Source organism: Poecilia reticulata, chromosome 12 (assembly GCF_904066995.2).
Source record: "Poecilia reticulata chromosome 12, P_reticulata-male-v2, whole genome shotgun sequence".
In the NCBI taxonomy this organism is placed as follows: domain Eukaryota; kingdom Metazoa; phylum Chordata; class Actinopteri; order Cyprinodontiformes; family Poeciliidae; genus Poecilia; species Poecilia reticulata.
The window spans coordinates 6,344,619-6,360,169 of record NC_088841.1 but is presented as its reverse complement, the minus strand read 5'-3'; the positions used below and the strand labels follow the sequence as shown (position 1 = coordinate 6,360,169).

Sequence of the window (15,551 nt, the reverse complement as noted above, 5' to 3'; positions counted from 1 at the left end):
TCGGACGTTATGTCCTAATTGATGCCAGAGGGAGATCGCTGTTTTTGCCGACTTTACACACGGCATCATGTCCTACAACGTTCCGGACAAAGAAGCCGGCTCATCTCACTGGGAAAGCCAGTGTACACTGATCTAATCAGTGGCGTTTGTTGTCACCCAGGTAAACGGCTCCAGACGTTGGGTATTTGTTTCTCCAAAGAAGGCAGAGAGGTGCTGTGGCAGCAGAAACTCTTCATTCACTGCTAAGTTCTGCTGTAACTAAGCAGACGTGCAGTCTGGAGGGACTCTATAGATCAACATATGGCTCGAGTGACTGTCTCCTCGTGACTCATGTCGTCTTTGACGTGCTGGAATGCTAACAGATGCTGTAGCAGCCGCAGTATCATTAGCGGTGTGATGCGGTTTACGTATTTGTATTCTGGCATCCTCTAAAGAAATATGTTCTGTGATGCACTTGAATGACTTAACTCTGTCCAGCTGAAAATCATGTGTGTTTTGGCTGAATATGTTGCAGGTATCAAACCCAACACTACTGCGACTCTAAGAAACAGGATGTCTTTTTCTTCCACTTTCCTCCTGATTTTTTTTTTTTTCATATCCACATGTAATTTGATGAACAAACAAATTAAGAACTGAGTTTAAAATGACCTCATGGTGCTTTCTCTTGATCACTCACATGGTCTAAACTAACATTTAGCACAATGACATTTTAGCCAAATCCTGAAATCCTTTTGCTGAAAGAAAGTTCCCAGCTGGGCTGAGATTTCTCTTTATAGTTGTAGATTAGTCTCTGAAGTCGTTTTTAATAATGACCATTCATAATGAGAATAGGCATGGCCTACTATTTTATAACATAGAGTATTAATACCACTTTAACAGCACATAGACGTATAGAAGTTGCTCTTAATACAGAAAATAGACGGCGTCTCTTGAAACACAGGATTTGGGTTCTTAGTTACAGAATCGAACATTTGTTGTTAACCAAACTCGGCAATCACCTGAAACAATTTTTTGCTAAACATATTTAATGTATAATTTGCTCTTGTTATCCAAATAGTTTGTCTAACGTGTCGAGCACCTAACTTGCAGTCGTCTGCTTATCAGAGACTCGCAGCTTGTCGAGTTTTAAAACATTATCTTTGAGTGTATTTCTAACCGGTGTAATTTGTCTTTTAATGAGTGAGGTAAAAATAAAGCAGCCTTCTTTGAGCCAGCTGACTGACAGTGCACCAGCAAAGGTTTGTAGAGGCAGATGACGTTACTGCATGCTCCAAATAACGCAGAAAACCTGAACTTGAAATTTATTTAGTGATGCATGATTAAAATGAAAAAACAGCAGGACTTCAGACTTTGTTCCTGTTTTCATTTTATTTCTCCTGATGAATAACTCGTACTTTACTAAGTTTAAAAAAAACAACTCACTCTAGAGCTTTAGTTGCCACAGTTGGTTAATAGTATTACACTTTTATGCAACAAGCTTGTGATAATGGGTAATCTCTGCAGAATAAGGAGAGCATTGTTGGTTCCTGATCTGCTTTCGACCCGATCTCGTGATTCTGCAGCTGCAGACCAATCTCTCAGCGGTTTGAAAAGCTGCATGAATTCAAATATGTCTCCTAATTTTGCATGTTGAACCACTGACACATATCTGACCACTTATTTGACAAATACACTCCAGATTTAAACTAAATGGAATTGTTTATTATGTGAACATGTAAGAACAATAATGTTTCTTCAGCTGTTGCATTAAGGAACAAACAGGTTGATACCCAGATGGAGGAAGAGCAAATACTGTTCCCAGTTTCCTGGGTGTGAAACAGTGAAGCTGTTTCTGCAACTAAAAGATGGAGTACAAAACAAACTCAACCTTAAATTCACTTGACTTTCTACAATTTGACTGTCGTTCCATCTTGAAGGAGTTTCCCATTAGCATTTTTAAAATGTTATTGAACTAAACTTTTTAATGATCAACATTTCCAAAGTAGATTATGAAAAACAAAGCCTTCTGGTTAGGCTTTAGGGTTTGATAAACGGGGGTGTCATTTTATTGCATTTATTCTTTACAGTCTTTTAATCCACATATACAGACAAAAAAAAGAGTTTTGAGTCATTTACCTATGCATTATTTTTCTTTGTGTCTGCAGAAGGAGCTGAGTCTTCCCAGAAGAGGCAGTTTGTAAGTACTATTATGTTACATTGAGCTGCTTGGGCATGTGCACTCCTTTTCATTCATTTGACTCATAAATATCATGGAACTGTGAAAGAAATAACATCATCTCACAAAACACTCACATTGTGTCAGTGTTTTATAATACGACCAAATGAAAGAGCAGTCCAATCCAGCTTGATGAAGGGAAGTCTTGTGAATGTTGTGGTGGTTTATAGATCAGTTCACTGGTAGGCACCATAAAAGCAGATGAATTTGCTTTTATGTGTAGCTTATTGGAAAGCTTGCTACAGTCTCTCACTAGAATTCAGGAGATCCATAATATATATGTAACTTGAATTTAAAACTCAACAAAATAGCAAAGTATTGGGTTGCACTCTTTTCTATTTACACTGGTTTACTTGGTATAGTGAACTGATACACACACATTTTAAATTTCCACATTTTTATTTGTTTTTAACTTGTAACCACAAAAACATCACAGTTTTATTTAGAGTTAATGTGCCTGACTTACACAAAATACTACACAACTGTAAAGTGGACATGTTTTAAAATGTATTTTTACAAATAAAAATTTGAAAGCAAATAAAACTCAGCAAAATGTGTAACTCACCTGGAATTGATCTCAGAATATTTATTTCAGATACTCGGCAGCTATTTTCTTTCACATTCACAATATTTTTGTGTAATGTTATTAGCTTAACAATACAAAATAAATACCTTCTTTTTATTATTATTATTTATTGCTGTGATCAGCCTTGTTAACCTATTAATCATTGCTACCTAGTCATAGAGCTTCTTGATAAAATTGAGTTTTCTCCGCCATTATCAGTAAAAAGAGTTTCACAACTTTATTTTATAGTTTCAACTGTACACCTGTTCCTATTCAGCTGATTTATGATCTGTCATTTATTTGGCACTTTAAAAGCCAAAATCAACTAAAGGTAATGAATGTAAACCAAAGTGCAAAAAAACGTCAAAAGTTACTTCTTTTTTCTCTCTCTGTGAGCAAAATACAGTTTTTAAGACATGAAAACATGACAGAGATCAACTTGCACCTTGATCAATTTAGCTACATTTTATGACTAAACTTATTGTTGATTGATCCTTTATGCTCTTGCTGCCACCTCAGCAGCTCTGATGGAGGTGACCCTCCACTACTTGCTGCAATGAAAACACTAACTGCACTCATTTATATTTAGAGCGCCAGAGCCTAAAGTGACCTTGGTAACCATAGCAATAAATGCAAGACAACCGTGATGAGACGAATCTGATGACTGGCAAAAAATGACTGCCTCGTTGTTTAAAAATCTGGCAGCTTTTTGTACATCACAGTAGAAGTGACTGTTGTGATGTCAGTGTTTTAGGCGTGGGTAAAAACATGTTAGATATGATACGAGGAAAGAACAAAATGCTCTTCTTTTCTCCTAACCTTAAAGGAAACCCTGTCTGTTTAAATAAAATTACCTGATTCTCTGAGCTGTCTGAGGTTTTACTGTGATAGAGTGCCTGCCATCTATTGAGAATTTTATGTCATTAACGTGATGAGCGGTGCCGCCGTGTCTTTAATTTAATTATCTTTCAGTTTTCATCACTACTCCATTTTCCATCGCCACATGAGGGAAGGCTGGCGCATTTGGAGTTTGTTTGCAACACATGTTTTCCTGGTTGACAGATTACTATTAATAGTCTGAACTTTCTTGCTGGCTTTAAGCCCAACAACTCAATCTGTTTGTTGACTATCAGTTCTGATCTCATTTCCTGTCATCAGCACAAACGCTGGTCAAACTCGGGGCTTGCTCTCTCCCGCCAACACATTCCCATGTAACTGGATCTTAAAGACAATCTGCTCACTGTGGATGATTTTACATCCAGTTTAACAGATGCAGTCAGCTGAGCTTCATCGACCTGATCTCTGCAGATGATGCCGTACTCGGTTAGTTTTAATTACCTGCATTGACTTCCACTGTTTTGTTGTTGTAGATGATAGAAAATGCTGTTGAAATCACAGTCTGCTCTGTCCTGTTGCTACTTATTTTCCTGATGACTGAATATATATTTATTATCCTGAATGCTTTAGCTTCAGTTGTCTTATTAGTTATTTTCTTAAAAACAAACTACAATGCTCCTTGCACACCAGTAGTATCTCGTTGTCAGGGAAAAGTTTTATTGAGAGTTCAAAACTCAGCCTTATCTGTTTATTATGACTGTAAGTTGTTTAAAAATTAAACCACTGGTTTTATAAGAAGCGCTTTCTCATATGATTTAAGGTTTTCTTTATATGGTCAGGTGTCTTTTAAAATGTTTTACTTTAGTATCGCTCGCTTTGTGAAACCTATGAAAATATCTTGATAAAGTTGGAGTACTAGTTATCAAACTTTACTACTTCAATAGAAGAGTAACAACAGATATCCACTTCTATGAGTGAGTCACCAGAGGTTTTATGAATCACATTAATTGAATCTTCTTAATGAAATTCAGCTGAGTCATTGTCCTTCATGTTCTCTTTCTCATAGGTTTTTGTGTTGTTGCCTCATATATTTCTTGGTGCAGCGCCCCCCACAGGTTGGGGGTGAAAAGGGTTTTCAAAGGGTTTTGTTGGAAGCAAACGACACCAGCTGAAAATGTAGCAAATGTTGCGATTTTGGTCCCCAATTGAACTAAATCTATCAGGTGTGAAAACACTATAAAACTTCAGGTTTACATTCGAGTATGAACAGAATTGACAACTTAGTGTTGTGTTGGTAAAAGTCTTGCATTAATTCATAGTTTTAGTTTTCCATCCTGTAATTGGATGTGTGGCAGTTAAGTTTCATTAATTTTGAACAGCAAACGGGGATAATAAAACTTTTAACTTGTACTACGATTTGCTAGATCTGTTCCGGTAGATAGGAGCTGAATATTTAGTGCGTAAGTTACTGTTTACAGCTTATTGTCTTTTATGCAGTTGAAAAGTCAGAAGGTCAAAGTTCTTCTTCAGGTTTAGTTTCTTTTCCATTACTGCAATATCTTTGCCTCAGCTTTCTGTTATACTTTCTGGAAATTACTAATTATAAACTGGACAAAGGGAGGAAATAAATCTATAATGACCTCCTCCTTTTGTCGTTCAGCATCTCGTACGTCAGCATGCTTATCTGCCTCTGAGTCATTGATGCAATTTAACCCATTTGGGTCTCAATGTTCCTGTTTCTGCTTTACAACAATAGGTCAGTAAGGTTGATTTTGAAATCACTGACATTGGTTTATGAACATTTCACTTTAACCTTCTGCATGTATGTCATGGTTTTTCCAATATTAAAAAAAAGTGATTTGGAAAACTTGTTCCAGATTCACATGTAACTGTGAATCTGCATGTTTTGATTCTACAGATCCAGATTTCTGAGGTGTTTGCTGAGTTGGTCAGGTAGAGAAGTCCCAGCTCTGGCCCAGATTACAGCGCTGCTGCTCTTAGAAATGTCTTGTTCCTGCTTAAGTTAATTTATTCAATTATTTTGGTTTAATATTCTCCTTTGCTACTGTTTATTTAAGTGCATAATCTGTAAAAAACTTTGAAAAAAAATTCAAAAATCTCTTAGGTTTTTTTCTCCCCAACAGATTATTTAGGTTTTAATATTTTTAGAAATGAAAACAGGAGATCACTACTTCAGTTTTTTTATGGTTTGATTTCTTCAATCAAGTTTTTCTGTAATATATTTCTGCAACAAAGTGCTGTGCATCATAAAAACACAAAAATACAAATTATAAAAAACACAACACGGCAAACCAGTAATCATTACATTTTGTCAAGTGGCATCATTGCACATCAAAATTTGTGCCTCACTAATTTTCTACTATTAAAGAAAGATTTCTGTAACTTCTGCACATCTGAACAGAACAGCTACCAAGTCATATTTGTTCACGTATTTATTGTTTAGGTAAAATGATTCAGTTGAAGAAATCTGAAAGAAAAGAATCTGAGCTGATATAGGACATAAAGAGTTTTGAAATATCACAATGTACACTCTCATAAATTTTATTAATTTATTTATTTTTTTTTACCTTTTTGTTTTAGTTTTTCCCAAGTTTGTTTTTGTTTGTGCCGTTGCCTGTCCCCCTCGCCCCTCATGCGGACGCTGACTCGTTAGCGGTGCGCCGTGTTGTCTCTGTCGGAGATGACATCATCCCTGTGGTTGTGGCAACATTGTGTTGTGCGCTGCGCGCCTCATGTTAGCGGCTGTCAAGGTGACTGCACGTAGCAGCACTTCAGTGTATTGCATGCATTTCTGCCATAGAGCACACCATCAGCTGGTGGGGGTGGAAGGGGGGTCAGTGGTATTAAGGAGCAGGGGGCGTGTATTAGGGGAGGGAAGAAGGGGGTATTGTCCTGCCTCCATGCCTTTCTCTGCCATATGAGGATCTCATTTGACAGCTTCAAGGTGGAACATGGAAAGACCAAAACAAGGATTGTAGACCCCCTCCCTTTTTCTTGGGGGGGAGAGGAAACCAATCGGTCTCATTGCACTGTGGTGGCTGGGTTTGTCTCTTTGTCGGTGCAGTAGGGGGGTGGGTAGTGGGAGCTGGCAGCAGGCAGACAGCGTGAATTCATATCATGACCACAATAGAGCAAACAGGCACAGTTCAGCCATGAAAGCCCAGCGGGAGAGACTGAGAATTCCTGGGCTGACGCTGGAGTGAGTATATTCTTTTCTCTCATTCAAGGCGACTCCTATTTGTAGCTTCATGTGTCTCTGTCAGATTTGTTGCTGTCTTTTCACTGTTGCCTTCTGCTCTAGGCTGTGTTAGCATTAGCAGCAGCAGCATCTGCAGCAGGAAGTCTAATGTCAAATCCTTCCCACCTAGGCAACAGCAGTCTGCCTGCGTATCCCAGTCTGCATGCGTGTTTCTGCAGTTTGAGGTTTTCATGCGTGTTTGGTGGACAAAATAACATAAAGGAGTGGCTTAAATTCACAGGCGTGAGTGATGACAAAATAACGCACGTTAGGGAAAAAAAAACATGCCTGGATGTGATCAATAAGGTGGGAAGCGGTGAATTACTGAAGACTGTGTGCTTACATTGGCAGCTTTATCACACACTGTGCCGTTTTGCACGATTCAATATGTTTTATTTGGGTCACCGAGGCATTTGTCATGGTTCTCCGTACTTAAGGGTTTAAATTTTGCAGCTGAGCCAATTGGATTGCTGAATGACGTTATTTCTATGCAGATTTTTGGGCCAATACTAAAGTAACTAACCCACTTCTTTTTCCTATAGACAATGAGAACTGGCAAACACATTCTTACCTTTGCGTCTAAGCAAATTGTGCTCACTGAACATCGTCCTTTTATTCATTTATTGCAGTGTTGCCATGGTAGTATTTGATTTTTTTTTTTTTTGTCAACAAACCACACTGAGAGACCAAAACCAACAATATTCCTTTTCTGACACTTATCATCTGCCTGAGTATATTTGTGATTACTGAAAATATTAAAAAACGGTTCATTAACAATAATAAAGATCCACCAATCAGAATTTGTGATTAATTTCTCATCTCCATGTTTTTAAGCTTTGACCAACTGATGGCTTTTAATTGATTCAAATTATTCTTTAAGAGCTAAAATAGGATCTATCAAGAACAATACAAATACTCATTCTAGCCTTCCTGTTGTAGAGATTTAATTTTATTTAGGTTTAGAGCACAGGCGATGTCAGATGTATATTGTTACGTTCCCAGAAAGCTTCCAGCATTCCCCAATCCAACATGTTCCAGGATGGATTAAAGTTGAAACTTTAAATTATTTTTTAAAAGCAACTTTCTAATACTTTCCTGGTATCCACTAAATGCTGCATTTTCTCTTGGTCTGTTGCTGCCTGAATGGAGCACATAAATGTCTCAACATGTCAGAGAAAATAATTCTCATTTAAAATGTGCCTTGCCTTTCTGCGCTTCCTCTCACTTTATTTTAAATGGCTTCCTAATGCCAAAAATGGCAAACTTTGAGTTTCTTCCTTCGCTAACAACATCTACACTGAAGAGTGTTATTGAATGCACAGTTTAGGTTTAACTTTTTTCTTTTTAATTTCTGGTCATCACTCGGAGCAAATCGAGCTGAACGCAGCAAATCTGTAACAGTGGATCTGTAACAGTAATATTTTAAAACTGTCCTCTAATAATTATCATAATTATATATTTTAAAAGAAATGGAAAAACTGCACTTGTAAGGGGACTGTTTTTATTTTTAGGTAGGTTGACTGTTCTAGCAAGATGATGCTCTGTTGACTCAAGGTAAACGTACAGGAAAATGTCTGGCATGTTGTGTACTGTAACATGTCACCGCATTCAATAAAATCACTGACAATGAGAGGTCCCCTTAGCATCGCACTAAAATCCTTATGAAAATTCTCAAATTATTCCCTAAATTAAGTCATTTATTATCATATTACTGTTGGCTTACTTTTCTGGTTTGCTTTGGGCTCTTTCCACATTTTACTATTTGATGAATGGAAGCCACTGCAGTAAAAGTAACTCACCTTTGCGTGACCTAATGCTCTGCAGTGCTGCTGGCAGTCCAGCCGAAGCAGAGATTAAACATATGACCTCTCACAGTAAAAGGTAAAAACTTTCCTTGTGATCGCAGACGCAGGAAGAACTCTGCTTGCAACCTCCTTGTCAACCTTTGGTAAATTTCTAACTCCTTTTTATGACCGTTCGCCTTTTTATCAGGTGCTCTTTATTGCCTGCTGTCATTTTAGTCTGGCACAGCGCACAGGCTCGATGTCAACCAAACACTGCAGAAACCAGACGAATGCCTCGGGAACCTGCTCCTCAAACACAATTAGATTGGTCTGACAGTGATCATTTACTCTTTGTGATGCTGCCGTCTTCATTTTGGCTCGTGTCACAGATGCACGGCGGCGGTTTTAGGCGGTCTGACCATCCTGTATGTGATAAAGGACAACTATTCACTGCACTCCATTTAACTTACAGCCTCACTCCCCGAAGCTTGAGCCCCACTCCCACTAGCCCCTGCAGTCCGTGCAGCCCACTGCACGCCTTTCATTTCTGGAGGTAAGCAACAGTCGTTCAACCGTGGATGTCTTGTGGGGTTTTTTGTTTTTGTTGCCAATTTTTACTTTTTCCAACGTGAACCAGAATCTTCAGTTTGCCCTCTAAAAAGTCAAGCGCCATTAAAGTGCCATAAGAGGACACAGAGCTTATGTAATGTTGATAAGGCCACCAACCCCCCGCCTACCCTCATCATGCCCCGTTCTGTTCTGACGTTTTGCTCCTCTTTCATGTGCTAAGTAGGATTTGGGGCATTAGCAATGCATCAAAGTGAAGAATGGTTCCAATCCTTACCAATCCTGGACTGATTCATTTTGGAATGAAAAGTCCTGCAAATAATGAAAGCTAATGATGATTAAATGTGTACATTTACCATTTAGTTATGGACTAGTTTGTAGATAGTACCTGACCTTGTGTCTTATATATTTCTTTTGTAATATGGATTTACATAAAGCGTCTTCTTTGATTCCAGGTTTTCTAGACTAAAAGGCAATATGGACAACCCCCTTTTTTTTTTTTTTGGTTGAATCGGTTTAGCAAGGAAGCTATATTTAAATATTTTTTTATAATTTAAGTCAAACTTAAATAAAATGAATAAAAACAATCAGCTGTTCATACTGTTTTACCGGTGTTACAAATCCTGTTTATTTTTAGATGAAATGACATATTCATTATACATAACATGGCGTTTAGATTTGACCAATATTTAGAGAAAAATAAGAGTGGTGCACTGATGAATTGGCACAGATTTCTTGAATTGCAGGTGATCTATGTTCGGCTGATACTTGCATGTGAAACCGATCTCATGTGCCTGTGTAAAGGTGTGAAAATCGACCAATCTGATTCAGCAGGTCAGGCTTTGAAATATCAGTGATCGATTAGAAAACTGCAATCGGTGCATCTCTAATCCCCATCCTTTGTTTTCTCCATCAGTGATTTCAAGAACCTTTCTTGAGTAAAATGAAATTAATCAGATGGATATTCTGTTCAGGTTGAGTTTGTGTCCTTGCTAGTTTGGGTAACCATCAGACCAGTAATGGAAACTCCACCCAAAATGATTGGATTTTTGTTGAGCTTCTTTCCCTCTCCTCTTATTGCCACTCGGTAAATATTCTGTGTTTGAACTTGCTCCTTTTGCAACAAATCTCTCTGTGACATTTCAAGTTCATTTCATTTGATGCTAAATATTTGCTGACGGTTAAATGTTTGAAATGAAACTTGCAGCATGTTTGGGTCTTTTTTTTTCTTCCTCTCCATCTCATTCAAAAGACTTGCTTGTTTTTGAGAATTTGCAGCATCAGTGAATAGAATGAGACACCCACCCAACTCGCTCTTGTTCTCCTCTTGTGCTGTGCAGCTTTCACAGACAGTCAAGTGAAGCAGGCGGTAAAATGAGTCAGCTGCATACAACAGCATTGAGCTGTTTTTTTTCCTTCTTTTTTTTCTAAATGCAGTGTTTCCTGTGTGATCAAATGCAAGATTTGATTTCATCTAATACACCAGTGCAAATATGGAATGTCATCATATAATGAAAAGCCCAATTTAATACGGTTAGGAATATAATTTCAGAAACATAAGCAGCAGCTCTTTGCACTGAGAGAAAATAATAGTTTCACTGGTGAACCAAAGCAGGTCATAAGCTCCCAGGCAGGTGTTCAACAAATGACTTCCTGTTTTACCTAATAATCGTAAGCCAAGGTTGTTACACACATGTTATTAGGTTAGGGTGGCAATGTTTGCAGCATATTATTGTTAGCAGAAAGCAAACATAAAGGACCTGGATGGGGAGCAGAACATGCAGAGAACATGGTAATATGCTGAGGGAAGAAGCACTGATTCAATATCTGTATCTGTCCCAATACTGAAAATAATTCTATATTGGGTATTGGTGACAATGTCCCCGATCCATAAGAGCAGGTCTATTCAGTCTAATTCTATGCTGTGTTCTCTGAGTGACGAGACCTTTCATTATTTATTTTTCATTATGTATAGAGTTTCCTAAAGTGAAATGGGTAACTCAGAAGTGCATAAGCGCAGCAGAGGGACATCTTATGGTAAACACAAGGTCACATCATTCACTCTCTGTATTAAAGCAGAAACAGCTTGGACAAGCGCCACGCCGTATGCAGGCTGTGTATGACTGAAGGAAAATATTTGGAAACACAACAAACTGCATGTTTTAATCATAGCATTTTGAATCGGGAAGCTAAGAAAAATTTCCACTCCTATATAGGACAACAAACAATAAATCAGTTATTTGCATGATGAATTAAAACGAGTTCGTTTTCCATTTGCATCACTTTATCGTCTTCTTCTTGGGTGACAAAAGTCTTCAGTCTGGTGTTTTGGTCTCAACCCGCTTATGTTTTGTAGGACATTTTTGTTTACAGATTATTCATGATTCATTTTATTTGTTGTTTCTGTTGGTTTGCTGATTTATTATGGATATTTTAAAATATCTTCCTGTTCCAGTTTGAAAATTCTATTTAGAATTTAAAGTTTATTGATCTTTGAGAATGTGTTTTTGCATTATTATGCCATTACCATAATATTACTAGAAAATGGTCTCAAAACATTATTGTTTATTGCGATAACTTTTGGAAAAATTTATCATCCAGCAAATTTGTTCCTGTGCCAAGCCCTGTGCCAAGTCCTGTTACGTTATGTCAATTTAGAAAAGAAAACTCATATTGAAACACCCAAACTTCAACCCAACTGTAAACTTTGTGCCACAAGATGGAAATAGATTTATTATTGTGTCTTTTTATTCAGTATTTTTCTTAATGTAGCATTATTTGAGTCTGTGCTGATGATTTTTTTTTTTTTTATCATTATCCTTGTCGTCTCCAACATTTGGCTGCAACAACAACAAAAAACACCTCGAGTCTTAACAATCAAAGCAAGGAAAGTCAAACTGCAAGTTAGCACCAATAAATGTTAACAAAGCACAATTGTAAACACTCGCTCATGGGAAAGGAAGCGCTCTAAACTCATTTGTCAGACGTTAACAGACTCTCGGCGTGTTAAAAAAAAATAGTAAAGGCGCGTTTTGTTGGTTTGAATTAGTTTTTTGCTCCGTGGCTCTCGTGCCGCTGTGTGCAGGTTTGACTTTGAACCATCTGAACTGTCATTTCTTATGTGGAGCAGCGAAACGGAGCAGAGCCATAATTAGAGTGAAGGCTGTCACAGCAGCCTGCAGGGAGACTGGCCGACCCTCTCAGACAGAACGCGCTCGCTAACGCCTGCTTTTTCGCTGTCGAAAGCGACCTCTGATGACACTTTATTACAGAAGAGAGGCACCGGGAAGTGGGACCAGTGGTTATGTTCCAGTCATACTGGTGTGTTTTCCTTTGTCGGTTTTGCTCTGCCTGTCTCGCTCAGCTGTTTTTCCCTTCCTGGCAGAGCACTTGGCAAGTGATTAGAGTCATCTACAACAACCTGAGTGTCCTCCGGTCCTACTGTGCACATCATTTTACTGTCCTCTACTGCTGTAATATAAGTTAACAAGCCTGACAACATAAAAACATGAACTGTCTAGAAATATAAGCATTTCCAAGCACCTGGTTGCAGACTTGTTACCTTACAAATCTGCAGCCAGGTGCTCCATTCATATATTGTCCTCCTGCTATAAAACTTGTTAAAACCTCTGGATGTGGCACTCAATTAAGCATCCTTTACAAACCAATACTTAACCTCTAAATTTAAGTTTTAATGTCAAAAGAACAGAAATCGTGTCTTAGTTAGGATGGAAATAGAAGTCCTATGACATCCAAAAACATTAACATCCTTCACTGATTCGGTTATTTATCGCATTGCAATATTTACCATTTTTATCTTTTTTTTTTTATCATGCAGCTGATTTATATGAAATTGAGCAAATAAATGAGGGATTAATTTGTGTAATTTTTTTTTTTTTTATGTTTGTCATTAATGTTTAATGGCAAAGGTTTCAGGCATGTTGAATAAAGAAACAAATGAGCATGTTACAGGTTGTTCAGAGATGAACAATTTGAGTCTCAGTTTTATATTATGTTTCTTACTTGACTATTTTTTTTATTAAAATTGTTGCATTTTATATTAGTTCTTACAAATTATTTATAAAGAGTGATTCTGAGAGTAAAATTTATTCTGATTTGAAACCGACCTCTGGTTGCCGTAGCCACAAAGATCAGTCGCTCATCCAAATTCAACACAGTAATTAAATGTTAATTATTAATTCAGCAGTCAACCTAATCAAATATTGTTAAAATTAATCCCCACTTTTTATTTACCATAGCAAACAAACTTAAAAAACTGTTTGGACTATAATATTCTTAATAGTTTTTATATATCAAGATGTTTTCTTTATTAAACAAATCTACATCTGTCTTTACATCTTTAAGTCGCTCTGTAGTTTTTAAAAGTCAAACAGGAAATGAGTCATGGGACAAAGGTGATTTAGTTAAGGCGAGGCTCTCGTCAAATAAACGAACCATAACTGTCTTGAGGAAGGAACAAAGATTTATTTATTTTTTTATTTTGTTTTTCAGTAGTTGGTAAAATAAAATCGCACAATTTTTACACACCTCCCGCTGGAAACGCTGACCCAACGGACCTGTGTAATCTTTGAAAGCAGCAAGAGCGTGGCAGCATGTGTTGATGATGCAGTCCTCCCCCTCCCTCCTTCCCTCCGTTCCCCAGGATGTGAAGTGGTATATGCCTGTTACATGATATGAAGCATGTTGAGCGAAGGGAGCAGGACGAGCGTTTGGCGTGCTGCAGAACAGCTGCCGTGAGACGGGTCGAGTCGGCCAGTGTTGGGTGTCGCGTCCCTGCCGCAGCGGAGGTTGTCAACACCTGACCTGGATCGCGCGCTCTCTGTGCCTTCCTTTGATCCGGTCCCCGGATTACTTTTTTTTTCCTTTTGTTGTTTGAGGACAACGCGCCCTCAGCGACAGTAGCGTTTAATGCCGCAGCTGGCTGCAGATGTGTCCCTGCAGAGGAAGTTTGGACCTTGCCAGCAGTGCTCCGGGGGTCATAACCTCCTAAACCCCGGCAGCCGTCGCTTCTCATCAGGACCTCAGAAGCCCCCTTTGCATCTCCCCCTCTGGCATGACGCGGACACGATGTCCGACTCCAGTCCGTGGACGGTGCTGTCCAACTTTAACATGCCACATTTCTTCAGCGGAGCCCGTCTGCGTCGATCCCAAAGGTATCGTTCGAAATTAAGCTGCTGCACTTTTCAGCGCCGATGTGTCACTTGTGTAAATTTCTTAGCTGAACAAACAGATTAGTCATTAAACTGTAAGCATGATGTAGTTCCCAGACCTTCTCTTCTTGAACTAGAAGACGGGTGTTTCCTTCTTGCCTGTTGTGTATTATTTGCTTTGTGAGCCAAATGGCAATTGGATGTTTGTCGTTCTGACACGCTTTTCTCACACAGGATGTGTACTTTTCTATGTACCATCCCAGTTAAATAACAGTGGGAAAGTGAAGATGCTGATCCTGTGTGTGTTCATGGAAGTCACAGTTTGCATACATAACTGAAATAGTTGACTCAGAGTTTGCTTGTGAGACATTGTCTGGTTTTTATTGATGACGGCGGACTTGGACTTGGTCTTGTGAACTGTTTTTGATGTTGCGGCTTAAAGAATTGCACTTTTTCTGGAAAATAAACTTGGCTGAAACTTCATACTTCACCAGCTAAGCGCCTTGATCTCAGTTAGCTGCATATTACTTGGACCACAGTATTGGTGAAAGTCTGTATAATCATATTTGTTTTTAATCCCTATCCTGACCTCTTTTTTTTTGCTGCAGAACAGCTTAAAATGAAGTACTGACCATTTTTGGGTAGTATTTTTTTTCTCAGCCGAAAACAATAATCCATGTGTGTCGATGATGCGTTACTGTACATGTTGCTAAATTTATATTTGAAATATGACTATAACATGACAGAGGTTTCAATATTTTTAGAATTATTTTCCAATTTTTAACTTTTAATATCACGTTGAACTCTATCTTTGTTTAGTCTAAATAAATAGGAAGTAAGTATCATCCTTTAATCAAAAGGAGGTGTATAAAAATAATAAAAAAATTCTCACAAGAACAAGAGCAATGCCATCTAATTGCAGCTCGAGGAAAACAACAAAAGTGTTGCTGTGCTTTAATCGCTGGACCTATCATCAGTTTTTTTTATTCTATTAATAGATCTGCATGTGTCATATGTTTGACTTTGAATCTAGGTTTGTCAGCTCATCGCAGCAATTCATTTCACCCCACGGTGGCAGCTCACCTGACAGCTGTGACGACAGAGCTCCGCTCACAGAACTGAAAAAGATTAATCGTGGCTTCTTGTTGACACG

At 38.2% G+C, this 15,551-nt stretch overlaps 1 protein-coding gene across 15 annotated transcripts in view; it reads left to right on the top strand.

Moving 5' to 3' along the window:
- Nucleotides 1–15,551, top strand: part of mast4 (microtubule associated serine/threonine kinase family member 4) — a 95,845-nt gene that overhangs the window by 46,964 nt on the left and 33,330 nt on the right. For 8 of the 15 annotated variants that reach the window (XM_081613099.1, XM_081613101.1, XM_008423465.3 and 5 more), the window contains 2 exons: nt 2,145–2,176; nt 9,133–9,213. In XM_081613099.1, coding sequence (XP_081469225.1) covers nt 2,145–2,176; nt 9,133–9,213 — 113 coding nt within the window. Of the gene's footprint in view, nt 1–2,144; nt 2,177–6,505; nt 6,838–9,132; nt 9,214–13,686; nt 14,402–15,551 lie in introns of those variants that run through there. The other 7 variants (XM_081613100.1, XM_008423467.3, XM_008423466.3 and 4 more) reach the window with 4 other exon arrangements.